Source organism: Taudactylus pleione, unplaced genomic scaffold (assembly GCF_031769625.1).
Source record: "Taudactylus pleione unplaced genomic scaffold, aTauple2 ptg001370l, whole genome shotgun sequence".
Taxonomy (NCBI): domain Eukaryota; kingdom Metazoa; phylum Chordata; class Amphibia; order Anura; family Myobatrachidae; genus Taudactylus; species Taudactylus pleione.
In genome coordinates, this window is record NW_028285770.1 from 2,577,998 (window position 1) to 2,598,607 (window position 20,610).

The window sequence follows — 20,610 nt, forward strand, 5'->3', positions numbered from 1 at the left end:
TCCCAACCTATACCCCAAGGTCAACCCTGTGGACCCCCTATGGACCCTGAAGTAGAAACCCACCTTTATGTTTGGCTGAAGCGACATTGCGTTTGCAATCATTAGCATATTTTCGCAATTAGACTGTGTGCATAATCGCAACTGTGATCGCAATTTCTTACTGAATCATGCCCACTGATCCTACAGAGAAAGCAACTAACACACACAAACCATGGGCACAGCATGCACATTATTATTGTACAGATAGAAAGAGCATCTTATCACCAAAGCGGTAGCCCTAAACCTCTATGCAGTAAATAGTGATTACATTTTCAGGCATAATTTGTTAGTGGTGACATAAGGGACTGCAAGTACGAGAGTTTAGAAAAACTCCTGTACCAAAATAAGGTCCCAAGAAACAATCGGCTCTGGCGTATCTGCAACTGCCAAGCGTTCACAGTAAGTAGGTCTATAGACCTCAGTACAAAACCTTTCACTACCAGCAACTCTGCATCATGTAGGTTTAGACAGTGTGGAGGTGTCATGAAAAATGTAAATGAATGGGATTATGAAAGTGGCATGGGAGGTGGTCACAAATCATTTCCAGTCATACATAGCGCAGGTCCTCTAACATTGCAGTATATGACTATAATGGGTATAACCTGGGAATGTGCTTAACATACATTCCCAGTGCCGCCACAGGATGCCTTTGTGTCCTGGGCTGGCTTGTCCCTAGTGCATGGCACAACATCACACAACAAGCACCAGGGGAGCAGGAAGTTGGGCGCTGCATGTGTCTTTAGGACACATGCTTCTATGCAGAAGGGTGCCTGCAGTAGGAAAAGGGTGGCGACCTGCCTCTTTAGGGTGTCACTGGGACAGAGACTTTGCACCCTAGACAGCAGCACCAATCACAGACTCCACCGTCCCGATATACAGCTCTGCACATACTGTACCATACACATTTCAAAGATAACCAAGCAAGTGATCCCAAGAAATTATGGTTTCGGAATGTGGTAATGGCACAACTAGTCTGATAGTGGGCTTTGTGAATCTGACCAATGTAATACATTTACAACTTATCTTTAACTTAAAAAAGTGCAAGCTTTGCTGTGGCTTTACAGAGGGTGTGGTTTAAAGGCACAACTGATTTTGGGGTTTCTGTATCAATTGTTCTGTTTAGCTTAGTCTATATAATAGTTTGGCCTTTACATGTGTGATACTTTGTTAGCCATTCCATATGCACTGTGCGTGTATATAGTGTAGTAATAAACAACCCTTCAGTCTACGTATTTATACCAGGCCTTACAAACACAGGAGCAGTTTTGAAGGGTTACAACCAAATTAGTGTTCATTCTAGCACCCTGCATCTGTCACAACCCGAGCAGTTACGCTCTCTCTCCCTGGGGAGTTTCTCTCTGCTCTGGTGTTTCTAGCACACTCAGCTGATGTAACAAAGTGCTGAGATAGAGACCCTCTAGAGTGTGAGCACAAGAGCAGAGAGTGACACCTCAGGCAAGAAACAGTAACTGCATGGGTTGTGGCAGGTGCTGAGTGCTAGATTGAACATTACCAATGTCGATTTTGTGAGCCAAAAAAATATTACTTTACTTCCATTTTCCTCCTGTCTTAAACATGTAAACAGTTTATAATTTATTAGCTGTGAAACAAAGAATCAGAATTCTGGAAATCCAGCTAATCACCTGATATCAGTAAGCTTGAAGGCAAATAAAAGTAAAGTGAGATCTCAAAACACCAGGGAGCCAGAGGGACAATAAAGCGGATGCCGATTTCTGCTAGCAGAAGTACAGGATGTTTCACTCGCTATTGGCCCCAACACTAAAAATAATAAAAACAGGCAAATACCAGGCTCCCAATTTATAATTTACAGACAAAACAAGTAAATGGATGAAGAAACTGAGTACTGCGCTAATAATGATTGTGAATAGGATTCTAAAATAACATACCTGCACATTTAATGGCCTGTATGGTACTAGCATTCATCCCGTGGTGAGCAGATGTGTCAGTCTCTTTAGTTTCCACTGATGGTTTCCCAACATCTTTGGCACTCTCTGGTGGCAAGTTATCAGCTCTGCAGGCAATAAACATTAAACATCACAGCTTACATTTTCAGAAATATATCATAAAAGGGAAACAAAAAATGACTCGTAGAAATATATATTTACAATTATTTTAGGTATACTATTATCTAAACCATAATGGTAATGCTGGGTATGGTATATTATGTCCACATTTATAATGCAGATCTTAAAAGGTCGACATGGCATTAATGTCGATGTGCTCGCAATGTCGACATGGTCCAGGTAAACATTCATCACACCAACATTGATGAAATGTCGACCTGATTAGAATGCCGACAAAACGTCCCTGGTGGTCTAGCGGTGACTTACCTAGCCCGATGGCTCCAGTGAGGTCTTCCGGGTCCAATTGTCAGCTGAGGAGTTCCAGGAGATCCAGCGGGGATTCATACGTAAAGTATGCCCAACCCTCCCCCTACTGACTAACCCTAGCCTTCCCGCCCACAGCCTAACCATAACCTCCCCCCTTCATAGCCCAAAATACGTATCAAAAACCAATATATCTCCTTTAATACTGGAACACAGTATAGGCGCATCTGGCTGGACCGCCCGTACACTAGCTGCAGGGAGCCGGCGGTGATTGACGTCTCAACTGGCCAGGCAAATTCAAATTCAGCGCAAACACATCAGTGGATTTATTAGTAGAATAGAATATAAGAAAAGGAGACCCACAAGGCGGTGCCCTAGCTCCAAAACCATCCTAGTCGTGGATATTGCTAACAGGAAGACAATCTTTTATGTAAGGAACATCAACTACACCAAATCATTGAGTCAAAAGGGTGTACTGCTCAGCATCAGGTTGAGATTCAAAGGAGCTACTGGGGATGGGTGCCGTATTCGGGGCTAAACATGCAGAAGGTCTACTCTTTAGGCAAAACAGAAAGTTTTTGCTAAAACAAAACAGGGCAGATAGCTTCAAAGAACTGAGTTTTAAAGCCCTTTCCAGACCATCCTATAGGAAAAGCAGTAACCAGTGAATAAAAGAGGTAGAAAACCCTTGGCTTCACACCAGATGATGTACAGATGTGTCCTCATACACTACTGATGCTGGTGCGCCAAACAGTTTCTCGCTGCGCACCAGGTCCCGTGTGACTCTGCTTGCACCAAATATCTTTTTCGCCTGAAAATGCTTCTTAGTCGCAATGTGATGCAACAAAAATCACTAAATCGCAATGTGAGACGCACCACGAGACTGCACTGATTAATTTGGTATGTAACACTTGTTTATCTATGTGAGACGAAGCTTGAATCTGTGCTACTGTACCATGCAGCGGCCGCAGGTTTTTCAACGCCTAGTTTGTTGCACTTCGTATACAGATTTAGTCTCGCACAGATATTAAAGTGACGAAAGTCAAATTTATCAGTGCAGTGTCGTGGTGCGCCTTAAGGCATATTGCGACTAAGATGAATGTTCGGGCTAAAAAGACAGAAAACAGATGCTCGGCGCTAGCAGAGTAGCATGGGACCTAGGGGCTGACTTGCGCCAGGTCTTTAGAATTGCATGGCGTATTGAGGCTAGGTGTATGGGGATTAGTTGTGGAGAGTGACAGACAGATTTTGTGCCTTGAGCATGGTCTGAACCTTTTTTTTTTTTTTACACACACACACACACACACATATATATATAATATAGCAAAATAAATTAAAATATAAAAACTATACATGAACTGATTATAATAATACATACAAATGTATTGAAAATATCCAATACAATATTCATTGTAATGAAAAAAATAACACTTCAAAAAAACAGAAAGTTAGACAGTTAGACACAGGGCCTAATTCAGCAATGCACGCTAGAATCTGCGCAGGCGCCAAACCCGTTCTGCGCATGTGCAGAACGGGTCTGCGAAGCCGCACGTAAACTGGCAGCAGACTGTCAGTGACTGACAGTCTGCTGCAGTTTGGGGGCGGGGAGGGGGCAGCGATGCCCTAAGTTTCCCGAATCGGAGGCGTGTCACCGCTGTTGCAGGGGAGGGAAGAAGCCAGGATCGAAGATTTCCTGTCCTCTTGCTTTAAACTGCGCCGGCCGGCTGTGGGACCCCATGAGTCACCGCAGCCAGCCGATGGTACGCAGATTAACCGATGCTATGTTGAACAACGCAGCTCGGATAAGTAAGGCACAGGAGGGGTGATGCGTCCTGCTGCATTACCATACCTGCAAGGATCGCGATTACGATCCTCGCAGATTCAGGCCCACATACAGCACAGAAAAAGGGAAGGGTACAATAACAAAGTGAATGAAGAAAGGGGGAAAGTGGGAAGAGGATGAAGCCTCAGAGAACAAATAGGCAAGGTATCAAGAGCACATTGTCTTTCTACATGGGTAGCTGTAGCTAAAGAAAAAAGCCCAAGCTCAGGTAACACACGCATGGTAGGCTTGTGAGGATTTAAATTCCAACCAAAGGTGCCTGGTAGCCGCAAAATCCAGATTACTTTCCGGGGTCACTCGAAGATCCTCCATTGACATATACTGTACATGTCAATACGAGTGAAACAATCTTTAATGGGAGGGAGGGAATGTAGATCGCCAGTGAACCGGGATCACGGCTTTCACAGCACTGTTACAAAAATGTAATGCTAATCAGGAGTCCATACCCCTTTCAGAGAAAATGTGCCGTACACCCAGGGGCCAGACACATACTCTCAAAAGGGGTCAAGGGTCTGATGGAAGCCGTGCGCAAATCCCCACTATGGACAAAATGCTTCAGTTGCAAATGCCTCCAAATCTCAGAAAGGAGCAGGTTTCATTTAGCCTGCAGAGCAGAGAAGGAAGATATACTCCACCCCCTCCACCAGCTGGCCAACCCTGTGCACTCCACGTTGCACCAATATAAGAAATGCAGAGCTGGCGACTCCTGGGTGAAATCAGGGTTATTGAACAAATGGTTAAAGAGGGAGAATTTAGAGGACACGCATGATAATTTCCTCAATCTGTTCCAACGAGCCAAAGTGGAATGCCATGTTTTCAACAGCAGCACCATTAAAGCCAGTTGAGAAATAATCTAGTGATTAAACTGGGTCTTGATTTAAGAGATTGGCAAGTGTCATTGTGAACCTTCTGCAATGTTTAGAAATGTTTGTGTACCAAAATCTTCTAGCCTAGTCTCACTGTAAAGGCCTCTTTTTTGCTGAGAAGCATTACTACCAGATGGAACAGATAGTCATATGAAAGCTTTAAGGAACAGGCATATACCAGAAATGTATGCAGATCCCATATCCAGAAGCAGAAGATTTCCACCTCCGCAGAGATTACATAATGTCAACATCTGCACGCTTCCAATACACCAGGCTTTCACTTCTCAGTTTTCCACTCAGAGCATAAAAATCACTGCAATGAATATAACATTTTGCTTTATCCAGTTGGTCTTTTTCATTCTCTGGGTACTCTTGATGCCCGCTTGTTGATTTAGGCTAGCAACGGTCATGGTATCGTTGGATTGGATTTTGATGGCCCTTCCACCAAGAATGCTCTATGCTTCAGCATGTTTATCGTGACTGACTACTCTGGAGTCTGAATACTCTGTAATTCAGATTGATAAGAATAGACAACAAAGCCATGGAGGCGGACGTCTACTGTCGCTATTGATCAGTTCTAGATGGAAAAACAGAATCCCTTTCAGCCACCTGTTGAGTGATAAACGCACCCCTAAAAATCGCAACTAGTCAAATTCAGGTGAGACTTGTTTATTTCAAAACGAGTTCAATCTGGCATACCCACAAATGACACTACAAATTGTTCATCACCTCAAAAAGAAAACCACTATAGGGAGGTTAACCAACCAGTGGAGATAGAAGGCAGAGACGAGGCCAATAACGCGGACCTGTCGATCGCGAGCTTGTGCCAGCAGGATTAAAAAGGTGACAGTGAGAAATCAGAGCTAAAAGAAAACTGTAGATCAGTGTCGCAGCAAGGGATTGTTCTGTGTTCATTTTTTTATTTTTCTTCCAGAGTTTCCGTCATCTTGGTTTGTCTAGGGATTTCCGGTTCCTGTGACTGAGGATAGGTAGAGGAGATGGGAGCTGATGCTGCTGTTAATGGAGTGGAACCGAGAGGAGGAGTGTTATACCAAATCAGGGGAGTGTCTGACCAATTTTAGTACAGTAAATTGTTGTGAGATATGGATACCAATAATAAGGAAGAACTGTATTACAATCCTGAGTTATAATGTAATGTATGACAATGTAATCTGAATTTGAATAGTTATGCATAATATATCGTTTAGGTTATTTTAAGTAATTTTAGGTAACGCAGTCCCAATCTCCTTTCCAAACTTCCTTTATAGGCTAGATGAGTTCCCACATCCTGCCAATGATCCCTTGAGGATCCGCAGAGGCGTATAAGGGTTGTTTTACCCGTCTTGGAGACGCATTATCTAAATGGTTCAAATGACCAAACTGTGTCATACCATAGTAACATTAAACGGTATATTCTCATGCATAGCTAAACAGATTCAAAATAGTTTGTGATAGCGTCTGATTGGCTATCAAAGGGTGGAACTGTCAAAGCCGGATAATCAGCTGAGACAGAATCTGTTTACAATCGGAATCTGCGCGACGCCATCTCACGAATGGCGACAATCTTAGAAATAGATCACAAAACGCCATTTTGTCAAAACCACAGCGTAACAATATTCCCCAAACACATACCGAAAGTGTTTAACATACATAAAAAATTACTTATAAGCATTAGAAAACTTTTTAGTAATCCTTCCAGAAATCATGCCCTGATGTGCACAAAGCCCATTCTGGGGACAACCTTGATACCATAAACACAGTATACTAGGAAAACAACTAACAATACACCAGAATAATGTGAGTGTTTTACATACAAATTGGGAATCCCTGTATATAGACAAGTATGGCTGTAGCAACTGAAATATAACCCAGACATTGATATGCACAATTGAATTTGTCTGAGTTAACAATGGTCAGGAGGTTTTGCTTACCAGACACAGTGGTAATAACAATCAGCTGGGGGTTCCCACCCTGCTTGAAAGTGAACCTAGCTGCTTGTAACACCTTGCATTATAGATTTAAAAATATGTTAGTAAGGGATAGAATATATATATATATATATATATATATATTTTTTTTTTTATTATTTATTTTTTTATTAAATCCATCATAAATAGAATCGCATGCATAAACACCGCTCATTATGCACAGTTGCGCTGCTAACATGACGCACATTAGCGAATGCACAATATCCTGCATGCGAACGCTGTTTATTAGCTGCATGCGTGCACATCTGCCCCAAATCAGATAAACCTAACTAGCGTCTTTTCCCAAACCCCTAATACTTACATAATGCACACTCACATAAAAGGTTCCATAGCTTTAAAGTATAAGATCCAAGTTTTATACATTTATTACAAATGCTGTGAAATAAAGACTATTTTAGTATCTAAGGTTTAATACATGATAAGTAAGCCGTGTTTGGTATTGTACTGATCTACATTTCCTCAACAGCTTTCCTGTACCATCGGTGACAAGATTGCAACATGCATTCACAACTTAGGGACCGTAGAGACTTAAAGCACCAGAATGTATATTCTAAAACCAACAGCCTAGATTTGCATGCAGGGGAAATAGAGGAGGCAACGAGCTGTTAGAGGCTGTTCTGTGTCCATTTGAACCAACCTGTTAAATGCCCTGTAACAGATGCACCCGCACTGGGAACCAATGGGATTAGCAACAAACCCCTCTTTTGTGTTGTCCGTTTCTGTAAGGGTATAAATGTGTGTGTTGTGACCCCAGTCTGGAGTCTTCTTGCTGATTGACGGAGGTTTCTTGCTGATGCCGGTATCTGGTCCAGAGCGCGTGCGTAATGTATAACTGTATTTTAGGTCTGTATAATTCTTTGCGCTAAATTGTACTTAGATCACAGCGTGTAACTGACTGTACTTTACTTGAATAATACTTTGTGCTTTGGAAACACATGTTCAAGGTCTAAAGTCTTTTTTTTTTTACTGTATGACTGCATACGCAAATAGCGTAAATTTTAGAGGTTTATAGGCAGGGTTTAGAAGGTATAGGTAGGTGCGTATAGAGGTTGAAATCCAGAATCCTTAGAATCCAGATAAGGTATCCCTAGAATCATAGAAAGTGATAGGGGTAGTCATTTCACTGGAGATGTTTTCCAGAACATGTGTAAGTTAATGGGTATTAATAGTAGACTTCACATCCCCTACCGACCGCAAGCCAGCGCGAAGGTGGAGAGTGAACGGTACTATTAAGAACAAACTGAGCAAGATCATGGCAGAAACTGAATTAGGATAGCCAGAAGCCTTACCGCTAGTCCTCCATAGCATCAGGACCACTCCTAGACCTCCTCTTAATCTGTCCCCCTTTGAGATACTGGGCCTGATTCAAAGCCGGACGCTCTGACAGAGCGCTCGCTCCGAATCAGGGCCGGCCCTCTGGTTTTTCAGAACGGCCTCCTAGCCGCTTGCATAGCTCTGGGTGACCACCCACAGCTATAGCGAGCGGCCATGATGATGGTCGCGATGGTTTGGACCATCGGGCTTGCGACGAGACCCTTGTGGTAGGGTCTCGTTGCCGCAAGCCCAAGAGTGCTTTCGGCTCTAACAGAGCCGAAAGCACTCCCACTGACATCACTTGTGATGTCAGTGGGGCCGGCCCCAGACGGTAGGCGTTCCCATGGGAACGCCTCCTTCTGGACAGCCACGCCCCCGGCCCGCCCACCAAAGGGAGCGTGCTGTCACTCAACATTGACGGCACGCCCCCTTTGGTACGAGACCCGGAGCAACAGTTTGCCCGTCGCTATCCGGGTCTCGCGCATGCGCACAACAGAGCCGGCTCCGTCGTGTGCATGCGTACTGGGCCACCATCGACCCACTTGCTAGCGCATAGCGCTCGCGAACGGGTCTGAATCAGGCCCACTGTTTGAGAGACAACCTCATTTGGATTATAAGTCCACAGGATGATTTGAAGAGCAATAATGAGGTTACTGTGAAATATCATATAAAAAGGAGTAAACAGCTGAAACAGCAGCAACAGAAATTGAAAATATTATCACACGATATGCCAGAAACAAACTGTCATGACGTTGAACCTGGAGAATTTGTTATGATCCGAAATTTCTTACGTTCAGGTTGTTTGACAGAAGGTCCGTAACAAGTGTTACTGACAAGTACAAAATCCTTGAAAGCAGCAGAGAGAGATACCTGGGTCCATTCCACTCACTGCAGAAAGGTCAACCACCTGGAGGAAATACAAGGCGGAGTCGAGACAGATAACGTGGACCTGTCGATTGCGAGCCTGTTCCGGGAGAGTTAGAGACTACAGTGGAACACCTGGGCTAGGGAAATTTGCAGACCACTATTCCAGCAATGGAGTGGCGGGCTGGGTATGTGTTTGTGCTTCCTTCCAGGGTTCTTCTCATTTTAATTTGTTTTGGGATGTCCTGTTTCTGTGACAGAGGTCAGATGACGGAAAGGGAGGCCGGTAGTGATAACGATGGAGCGGGGTTGAGAGAAAGAGCGACAAAACAATCAGGGTGGTATATGATCGAATTCAATACAAGAATTGTTAAAAGATCTGTTAACCTTGAATCTCGGAGTCAGTGTGAATGTCTATTGTCTGAGGAATACTGTATTCCTCAGACAATAGACCTGTGCGTGCGACCTGTGGATCCCTAATTGATGAAAAGTGCATCCAATGATGCCAGTCCAAGAGTAACCTGTATTTGGGCAAGCATCCTTTAGAGGATTGCCATTCCTTAGTGGGTAAGGTCTTAAACCAGACTGAATGTTGGGTGTGCACTCACGTGCCTCAGGGACAACATAATGTAGGTTTAGTACCATTCCCATTAAACGTCTCTGAGGTTTTTGGATTACAAAAGGGGAAAACGCTGGACGGGAAATTCAGTATGTCCAAACCTCCAAATTTTAAGCTCCACCAGTATCAAGTTCATAGATCTCGCTTATGTTTAAACATCACCAATTTCAATGAACCAGGAAATAGGGAGGTGACCGGGAACAACCAGACAATGACCTTTTCATACAGAGCTGATAACGAACCACTAGATGGTTAACTTGTAAGCAACATTACTACCAGTGGGAGATATTTCCGGTATATGTATACGCGTAGTCCCATTAAGGAAATGGTTGACAGAGTACCAGTAGGGTACTGTGCAGATATTATACAATCGGAGACATGTACCAGTCAAATGGGAGAACCTGAGATAGGATCCATTGTCAGAGAAATTTGTTTAATGATAATGGTGCATTCTATTCCTTATATACTCCCAGACGAAGTGTATTTTATATGTGGAAGGAAAGCGTACAAGTGGCTCACTCCGAGTTCTGAAGGTTTATGTTATCTGGGAAGGGTACTTCCAGAGGTTATGACCCTAACACATAGTGAAATGCTGGGTATTCATAAAAACACACCATCACTATATCTTCATACGCAGTATGAACACCGTGACAAATGAAACATGATACCTGGTGAAGTACATACAGCCACACAGTTAATTAGCGAAACAACTGGCTTCCAAATTTTGGTAGCATTGCATCCCCCCAGGATCACTCGGGGTACTTTAAATTTTAGATACATCCAAGACCTTGCTAAATTAACAGATAATATCACAGAGATGTATGATGACACGTTCAGGTACACCGGTAAGGAGCTACAGGCCTATAAGAAAGAACTTGTGCAACATAGACTAGTGTTAAACTATTTAACAGCTGTTACTGGTGGATACTGTGTGACTCTGGCCACCCAAATTGGTGTCAAGTGTTGCACGTATATCACCAATAATACTAGTGATCCTAAGGGGGTGATAGACCAGAAGATGGAAGAGATTCTGCAGCTGAAATGGGAATTTCGAAAGAACCATAATACCTCACTGACTGAGGTGGAGGAAAAGGTAGAAGAGTGGTTTTCGTGGTTGAACCCTGTAATATGGTTCTCCGGTCTAGGAGAGTGGGTCCAGGAAATAGTTGCTAGTGTAGGTAAGCTCCTGATCCTCATATTTGTTGTCATCTTAGTAATTGGCTTATGTGTAAGCTGTGTTCCTACTGTGTTGAAGTGTGAAAAATGTACTGCTAAGGCAAACAGGGAGAAAGAAATTATGATGGTGGTTAGTAGTAATAGTATGGATATCAAGGTAAATCAAGACCTGCATTACAATCCTGAACTAGAATGTACCATCAGATGATGAAAGGTGGATAGATTCAGCCATGCATGAAAACTATTATTGAATGTTACTTTAAACATCTTAAATAATGTAGTCCCTATCCCCTTCAAGACTTCCTTTATAGGTTAGATGCATCCCCACATCTTTCCCATGATCTTCAGAGATCCGCAGTGTGCGTATAAGGGTAGTTTTATGTCCCTCCCAGGGGCGCATTATTGATGGTTTAATGACCGAACTGTGCCATCCCATAATATAACATTAAATACTATTTTATAGTGTATGACTGAATAGATTAAGACTAAAGTGTGATAGCGCTTTGGTTGCTATCAAAGGGTGGACTGTTGAAGCCGGATGATTGGCTGAGACCAAATCTTTTAAATTAATATCTCGCGACGCCATTTTGTGTCATCAGCACGATACCATTGTGTCCGACGCTATACTTGGTTATTAGCGTCGTGAGTCTGTTTTGCTACTGCATATTGTTGAAAGTTCAATCAAAACCTATACGCACATTAGATAATACAAATAAAATATACAAGACACACAACGCACATTTGCGCTGTACATCAAAGCCTACAGATAAGCACAACACACACATACGCATACTAGCGAAAGTACACAATATTCTCACACATGCACGCACTTATAAAAAGGTTCCCTCACATTAAGCTTATTAGAGGTTTTATTAGCAAATGCTTATGTTGTGAAATGTAATGTATATGATACTTAAGGTACAGAAACATAGTAGACATCTTGCTTGGTACCATTCTAAATCCCTGTTTATTTGCAGATCTCCAGTTCTATCGGCAAGGAGATCGCATCATGCGTCCGCAAATTCTGAATTATAGGGAATTAGTGATTAGAATGTACACCTCTGTATGTAGTGTCTTTAGCCAATTTAAACCAGTTCTTCGGCGGGAAACTACACAAAGCAACTTCTGAGGAACTGGGACATACCCCTAGTGACACCGTATGAACTGACCTATGACCAGAATGTCCAGGAGCAAGAACTAATGGAAATCTGTCAACTAGTTTCTTTGTTAGCGCTGAACTCTGTAAGGTATATAACCTGCATGCTGATTCTAGTGTACAGCCATTCTCCTTGGATGACCAGAGTCTTCTGGATTGACGGCTGTATACTGGGACCAGTGCGCATGCGTATGTAACTTTTTGTGCTTTGGAAAGCAACTATTTCAATTTAGCGACTTGAAGCGCTAAATAGCGACATTAAGGTATAGCGATTAAGGGGTATCCATACAGGTCTGCTTGGTTACGGGTATGGCAACCCTCGTGGTGGACGACAGTCTAGGAAAAAAATGGCCTTTAGGCTTTCCCCGAGGACAAAATGATTAAAACAGCTGTAGTCCGAGGCCTTGTAGTGGAAGTAGCTGAAGGCGGAAATGTCGTTTGTGATACTGCCAACGTTGCTCCAATGTTGTCAAGGTCTGGGCCAAACAAGATCTCCCCATTATAGGGTAATCCATTTTAAAGCCTATGTTGGAGTCCACCTCTGCCTTCTACGAGCACAGCCATAGGATATGGTGGGCAGATATAGTCGCATATCCGTAGAGTCTGTCAGAGCAGGGATGGGAGGCGTAGTAGCGCTCTTCACCAGACTAGTAACATGAGAATCCACCCCAGGAGGTGATCCCTATTACCCGCAATGAGTCAAGGAATGAGTAACATGAGGCCAAACGCTTTGTGATACCTCCAATCTGGTGATTGCCAGACCCCCGCCATGTGATCCACCCGCTGACAGAGGGGGAAAACAGCCGAAAACACTTTAATGCTTAAACAGAGGGTGATTTTTTTAGGTGCAGGTTCAACATCCTCTATAACTAGGATGGACTTGACCACCAGCACCCAAGCAGGGATAACAATACTTGTTCTAGGCTCCCCCTCATGTGAAAGGGGTAGGAGTCCGAAACATCATCCTTTACTCCCTTAGCTGACGATCTGTGTCAGACAGTAGTGCAGACTGGGAAGTAACCTCCACCCAGGGTGGCTGTTATGGTAAACCCTGCCAGGGAAATGACAGACTGATGCGGTACCTGAAGGAATTTCTTGTACTGTGAAGAGCTCGGGTAGGGATCGATAGTCTGCGTTACAGGGGTAAACCGCAAGAACTGCGAGATACCCTGAGAGGGAAGGGTAGCATGTTGAGGTAACCCAAGTGGGCTACAACTATGGAGGCCGCCAGGCGATCCGCAATGGAGGCCTGGGTCTTGAGAAAACAAACTGCCCAAAGAGGTCCTGTAAGGGGCCCGGCACCTGATGGCACCTTAGACATAACCCTTCCTGAGAAAAATCCTCCGTACTCACACCTGCAGCACATGACTTGCAGGATAGCAAAAATGGGTGCAGTATCATGCTCTATTTCCGGGTCAGACATATCTGACCAACAATCATTGTGGAAATATCAAGCAGCGCTATACTGGTCCTTACTGGCGCCAAGATTAGCTGCAGGGACCCATTATCAGCGTATGCAACACACAGTTCCATCTAAAATATGGCAACATGCAGCACGCAACAGTATGTAACCAACCTCACAAATATTGACAAGTATATATATATGTGAGGTCTCAGAACCACCCTAGGTACACCTGTATCCGGGCAGATTGTAAAGAAAAGGGATAGATATACACTGACAGGTGAGAGAAAAAGCACAAACAGTCAGCACTAGCATAGAGACCTCATAGGAAGCGTGGCCCACGGAGGAAGCAGCTCAGGGACGACGGACCATGCACTGAAAAGGCGCGCTGAGCTGAGGGGAGGAGCCGCTAGACAGGGAAGACTGCCTCCCCTGGCTAGCAATTAACCCTCGGGATGCCGGCTCCCGCTATAATCCCTGGTGGTCTAGTGGACCCGCGGGGTATGCCTCTATGGAGGGGGAGCCCGCCGCCACTGCTAGCGCAAAGGTGCGGAGTCTAACCCACAGGATGGTGTTCACCAGTGACCCCCCCAATTGGGATATGGGCTTAGCTGCACCCCGTGAGCAGGTCGCGGTCCTTTGACCAGGTACCCAAGCCCTGCAGGGATAGAGACACTACACCCATGGCCCAGCGAGGATATGCCTGCTTAGGCACAAAACAGTCCCTTAAAATACTGTATAGAAAACACCTTGACACGAGGATCAAACGTCAATAAGGATTTCAAGTGGGAAGCAACTCACGGTTACTTGAGACGTCACCAGAGATAGAAGGCACACGAGTAGAGGCGGTATACGTTGTAGCACGGATGTTCACTGGAGACGTAAGGCACACAGGTGGGGATGGTAACACTGCTGCACGGGTATTCACCAGAGACGTATAGGCACACAGGTAAAGGTGATAACACTGCTGCACGGGTATTCACCAGAGATGTTTAGGCACACAGGTAAAGGTGGTAACACTGCTGCACGGGTATTCATCAGAGATGTTTAGGCACACAGGTAAAGGTGGTAACACTGCTGCTGTACGGGTGAATAGGAACCTGGACCGGGAACTCACTAAAGCACGCTAGGAGACAACCGTTGTTCAGGCAATTTCCCATAACCTGTGGAACAGTTTTATACCCAGGGGAACCCTTAGACAGGTGCACAGCATCAGCTGAAAACGGGCCTATCAGGGAGAAGGATCCAGTCACATGGGCCGACTGTCATGGCGGCGCCCATGTCCGGATTTGCGATGCCGGACACCAGCCCTCCAGGAAGCCACAGCACGCGGGGAGAATACTCAGCTTCTCCCCCGCCGTCGCGCAGGCGCCAATCCCCGGCTGAGCCCTGACATGTGGACCCTGAAGTAGAAATGTAATTTCTCTTATTTCTATTTATAAATAAATATATAAACATAATAAACTAAATGAAAACAAACAAAAAAGCAGGACAAATTTTTTTTTTACATTTTTTAAAACATGAACCCCAGTACTGCTAGACCCGTCCCTTCACACGAACACACCTATGGTGGAGGACTATCGGCATCTCTCACAGAAGAAAAGGAAATAGATCTTATAATATCAGAATACTAGGAGTGCAAATATATAGCATTAAGAGTTCTAAATATATTACTCCAAATTTCGATATCGAAACCAGGGTTGTGGGCTCTAACAACTTCAATATGTGCGTCTAAATTTCATGATCTAGGGAGTCGATTTAAATGCCCCATTTGGCATAAACAGACCACCCCTTTCTCAATATCAGGTATAGTAGCTCGTCTATCCAAATAAAGCATAATAATAGCAGCGTGTTTATAACCGCTTGAAGAGACGGTGCCGTGGAGACTGTCCAATTACGGAGTGTTGTTTTTTTTCACTACAGTTACAACCACTGTAAGAAAGGGCACCACCTCTGTCTTCCGACCCTGTAAATCCCAATTCACAAAATTAGCACATAACATGGCTAGGGGATCTTTTAGAATATGTAAGGCATACATTTCATTTTTAAAACACCATGACTTTATCACCAAATTTTCTAATTTTACCACACTTCCACACATTGTGAAAGAATGTAGCCCGAGAAACTTTACATTTTGCATAACTTCCCGATTCCCTCTAAACCATATGTTGCCACTGGCTCTGAGACATATATACTCTATGAATGGATTTAAGATGTACTTCTTGCCGAATAACTGAAAAGAGGATTTTTAGAGAGTCTTCGCCGTATGTTTTAACAATAAATCAGGAGAGTCCACTTGTGGAATCTCTAAAGACCACTTCTGGATACAACTTGTCCATAAAACCTCCGCTTTTACAGGAATTAAGTAGGGATACATATATATCGTGTTTTGTAACTCATAGCATTAGATACATTAAATAAGTACTGTAATGCTCTTTTCACACACAATGGTTTTGACTGGACAGAAAAAAAAAAAAAGTCAGGTTTTTTTCACACACAACAATTTTGTGCCATGTGTAATGTTACTACTGTGTGTTTGAATCCCTTTTCAATCTTTAAAACTGAAACCGTGGACAGCAGCCGTCCTAGTCAGTGGTTATCACGGCTGTAACACCGCGACCGTGCAGTGTTCGCGCAGTGTGGAATCCCTAATGTATTTGTAGCTTCCACTGAAGTTAAACAACTGTAAGAGAAAGGTCAGTTTCATTGCCGGATGGACAAACCGTTGTGTTTGAAATAGCCCTAAGACATCATCATCCTTTTCCTTTAGCATAAGAGGTGGTAAGGATTGTATAAAAAGGCAAAGTTGCAAAAACAAAGAATTCTTTGTTAGAAAGAGAAAATTTGTATTTTAGATCCTGAAAAGGGGTACAATCCACCTCCAGGATCAAACACATCTCTTATAGCAGCAATGCCTCTCAACCTCCAGACCAGGTACGTAGCGTTTCCCAAACCAGAGATGAACATAGGATGACAGGTCTAATTGGTAAATCTGTGGCAACACTGGTGATCTTCCAAATGGGAACATACCAAAAGGCCCCCATACATCAGAGATTGCAAATTGCACGATTGCTGCTATCAATCTCTGATGTACGGGGGCTTTCAGAGGGGTTGGGACCTGGACTTCTAGCTGCCCACACCTTATCTGTCTGCAGACCTACACAGTGAGTGGAGAGCGGATCACTGAAGATCTGTCTCCTCACCTTCCTGTAGGGAAGAAAGAAGCAAAATCTATGACTTTTGGGGCTTGAGGTATTGACATGGAGAAAATAACGCTCAGCCCTGTACGCTGAGAAATCATCATCTATTTCGTAACGGAACAGGACCTCCACAGAGTATTCATGCATCCCAAATACAAAATAAGAGTATATGGTGTACGAAGATTGCCAAGGCTGAACTTCTACTCAGATTAATAGCAGCTTTCCCCAGACACTCAGAGGCCTTAAAGATATGCTCCATGAGTTTTAGGAGAGCAGATTCTAGACTTTCATAATCCAGACTTCAGCCAACTGTCTGACCAGCTCTACAACAGCCTTAACCTGGATACACTTCAAAAAATATATCTGCAAATCGACTGATCTGCAGATATATCAGCAGATGATGGTTGTTAATACACACTGAACAACCATCCCTGCCTCTGGCCACGGGTCCTGCTGGCCAGGGGTCGCGTCACGACCCCCTCCCAGCGGCCTTTGCAGCAAGTGTACGGGTGATCGGGTGACCGCCCTTACACACAGCACTATGAGCAGATATATCTGTCATCGACTGTACAGCACAGCCGACGCAATCTGTCTGAACGACGTCAGAAGGAACAGTTGCAAGGAGAGGACAACTGCAGAAGACCCTTCTGTGACCATGTCATGTTTTCAGTGAGGTAGCCTCTAAATTTAAAGCAAGACCTGCTTTATAACTACTTGCCACTTTAGTGGAAAACTAGTTGAACACCCGCCATCTACTTAAACTCGTAATCTCTTACATAACCCTCATTTGGTTCAGCTAGCAGCCTACTTGCTCATCTGGTCCGCCATTGTGTGGATATCAAAAATATATGCATCAAAAGTTCAGAAGAGAGTGTTCCCAGGGCAGAAAACCTATTAATGCACATAGCAGGGAGCATAGGGACAGCCAATAGCTTTTTAAAATAAGTGGAAATAGCATTTAACTTGGAAGAAATATACAGTTAAGTGACATCATTCAAGAATAATGGGTTGAAAAAAAAAACCCACAGCAACAGAAAACATTGATTTACTAAACAAGCATTGTCAAACAAGTCTAATTGGTATTTTATGAAGAAGTGATTTATACAGTGCGATTAAAATGGATATATAGCAGGGGTGTGGCCTGGAGTAGCTTGGTGTAGGACGGCTCAATACTGGTTATTTATCCCATTTACTGTGGCAGTATCCTCTCCAGCTTTGATTTACCGGTGGGGTATTCTCTCCTACACTTGCTGGGGTACTCCGGTGTGCTTTCCGTCAATGTTTGCTTACCGGCTACCTGGCGATTTCTCTGGCCGTGTCCCGCACTGTGGTGCTTCTGGCTCCGGTGGCTGTTCTTTTGTGCTGTGTCCGGCTGACAGCAAAGTCCCTCAAAGTGCCCTTAACCGGTCTCAGCTGACAGTGATCTCTGGCTTTGTCTGATATGTCCGGTTGATGCGAGATGAACTGAGTGTTCACGTCCACCATTTGGGTGTGTACTGCTCTGTATAACAACGCTGAAGCTGCACTGTTCCAACCTCCTAATTTAGAGACCATCTGGATTTCCCTTCTTGTGAACCCTCAGCATCTTTGCAGCCTGGTAACTTTTACGTACCTGTTTCCTTGAGGGCTTCTGCTGGTGAGCTCTGGTGGTGTGCTAGCCGCTGCCATCTTATCACAGGGCTCGCTCATGGCCGATGTCCTGATCTTCCCGTTGTGAGTTCCTGCACTGGGGCACTTACTCCTGCTGAATTTGTAGCTTCTGTGGTACATCACCTATATTACATTTGCAGTGACACTATAATTCCTGTTGCGAGATATATTTTCCTAAATATGGCGCTCTCCCTGCAAAGAATCCTTCAGGCTGTTAGTTCATCTAACGCAAGGCTCCTCACAAACCATGCTAATCTGAAGGTGGACACCATTCCCTTATGTACGGCTCCTGGGAAGTGCTGTGGTGTGGATGAGCCAGTGGTGCAGCAGTTTCCCGAGTCTGTGGCCCTTACATCTTCTATGACCGACTTTTTCCCAAATATATTTCAATCATTGGATGTTATTAATCCTGATTCTATTTGCTACCCAACTCCTCAGTGTTCTGATACTGCTGTTGTACCACTGAAGAGATCTTCTTTACCTTTATTATCTGTGCCAAGATACCAGGGTTTACCGTTAATGTATGCTAAAGGTTCCCGTTTTTCTTTATCTACAGTGCATCCGGAAAGTATTCACAGCGCTTCACTTTTTCCACATTTTGTTATGTTACAGCCTTTTTCCAAATTGAATAAATTTATTTTTATCCTCAAAATTCTACACACAATACCCCATAATGACAACATGTAAAAAGTTTGAGATTTTTGCAAATTTAATTTAGAAAAAAAAAATAAAAATCACATGTACATAAGTATTCACAGCATTTGCCATCAAGCTCAAAATTGAGCTCAGGTGCATCCTGTTTCCGCTGATCATCCTTGAGATGTTCCTACAGCATAATTGGAGTCTACCTGTGGTAAATTCAGTAGTTTGGACATGATTTTTAAAGGCATACACCTGTCTATATAAAGCCCCACACTTGACAGTGCATGTCAGAGCACAAACCAAGCATGAAGTCCAAGGAATTGTCTGTAGACCTCCGAGACAGGATTGTCTCGAGGCACAAAAATTTTAAAGGGTGCAAAAAAATATCTGCTGCTTTGAAGGTCCCAATGAGCACAGTGGCCTCCATCAAACGTAAATGGAAGAAGTTCGGAACCACCAGGACTCATCCCAGAGTTGGCCGGCCTTCTAAACTGAGCAATCGGGGGAGAAGGGCCCTAGTCAGGGAGGTGACCAAGAACCAGATGATCACTCTGTCAGAGCTATAGCAATCCTCTCAGTGTTCTCCCCAGAAAATATTTCCAGCCGGGTGGCATCAAGAAGTAGCCTGGTGGGAGCTTTCGCAATAATAAATTGTTTAAACCCTGACCTAATGATTTAAACTTGAAATAACATTTTATATATTGATTCTCCTCTTCTTATTAGAGGCCCAGTCGTCAGATTAAGAAAAAGCTGCAAAGTCTGTAGGATCTGGTCCTTTTTATACAGCTGCCAGATACTGTCCCCACTTGCAGGCTCCCAAAGTGCCGGGTGGTAGGCTGTTTCTTGCCGGGTGGTGCACCCGCAATAAACAGCCTGGGGAGAACACTGCCTCTGTGGAGAGAGGAGAACCTTCCAGAAGGACAACCATCTCTGCGGCAATCCACCAATCAGGCCTGTATGGTAGAGTGTCCAGACGGAAGCCACTCCTTAGTAAAAAGCACATGGCAGCCCGCCTGGAGTTTGCCAAAATGCAACTGAAGGACTCTCAGACCATGAGAAACAAAATCCTCTGGTCTGATGAGACAAAGATTGAACTCTTTGGCGTCAATGCCAGGCGTTATGTTTGGAGGAAACCAGGCACCACTCATCACCAGGCCAATACCATCCCTACAGTGAAGCATGGTGGTGGCAGCATCATACTGTGGGGATGTTTTTCTATGGCAGGAACTGGGAGACTAGTCAGGAAAGAGGGGATGATGAATGCAGCAATGTACAGACACATCCTGGATGAAAACCTACTCCAGAGCGCTCTTGACCTCAGACTGGGGCGATGGTTCATCTTTCAGCAGGACAACGACCCTAAGCACACAGCCAAGATATCAAAGGAGAGCTTCAGGACAACTCTGTGAATGTCCTTGAGTGGCCCAGCCAGAGCCCAGACTTGAATCCGATTGAACATCTCTGGAGAGATCTGAAAATGGCTGTGCACCGAAGCTTCCCATC

At 44.0% G+C, this 20,610-nt stretch overlaps 1 protein-coding gene across 1 annotated transcript in view; it reads right to left on the bottom strand.

Moving 5' to 3' along the window:
- Positions 1-20,610, bottom strand: part of LOC148442992 (piRNA biogenesis protein EXD1-like) — a 178,884-nt gene that overhangs the window by 90,752 nt on the left and 67,522 nt on the right. Inside the window, exon 5 of the mRNA XM_088463426.1 lies at positions 1,947-2,071. Within this exon, the coding sequence (XP_088319552.1) occupies positions 1,947-2,071 (125 nt within the window). The remainder of the gene's footprint in view (positions 1-1,946; positions 2,072-20,610) is intronic.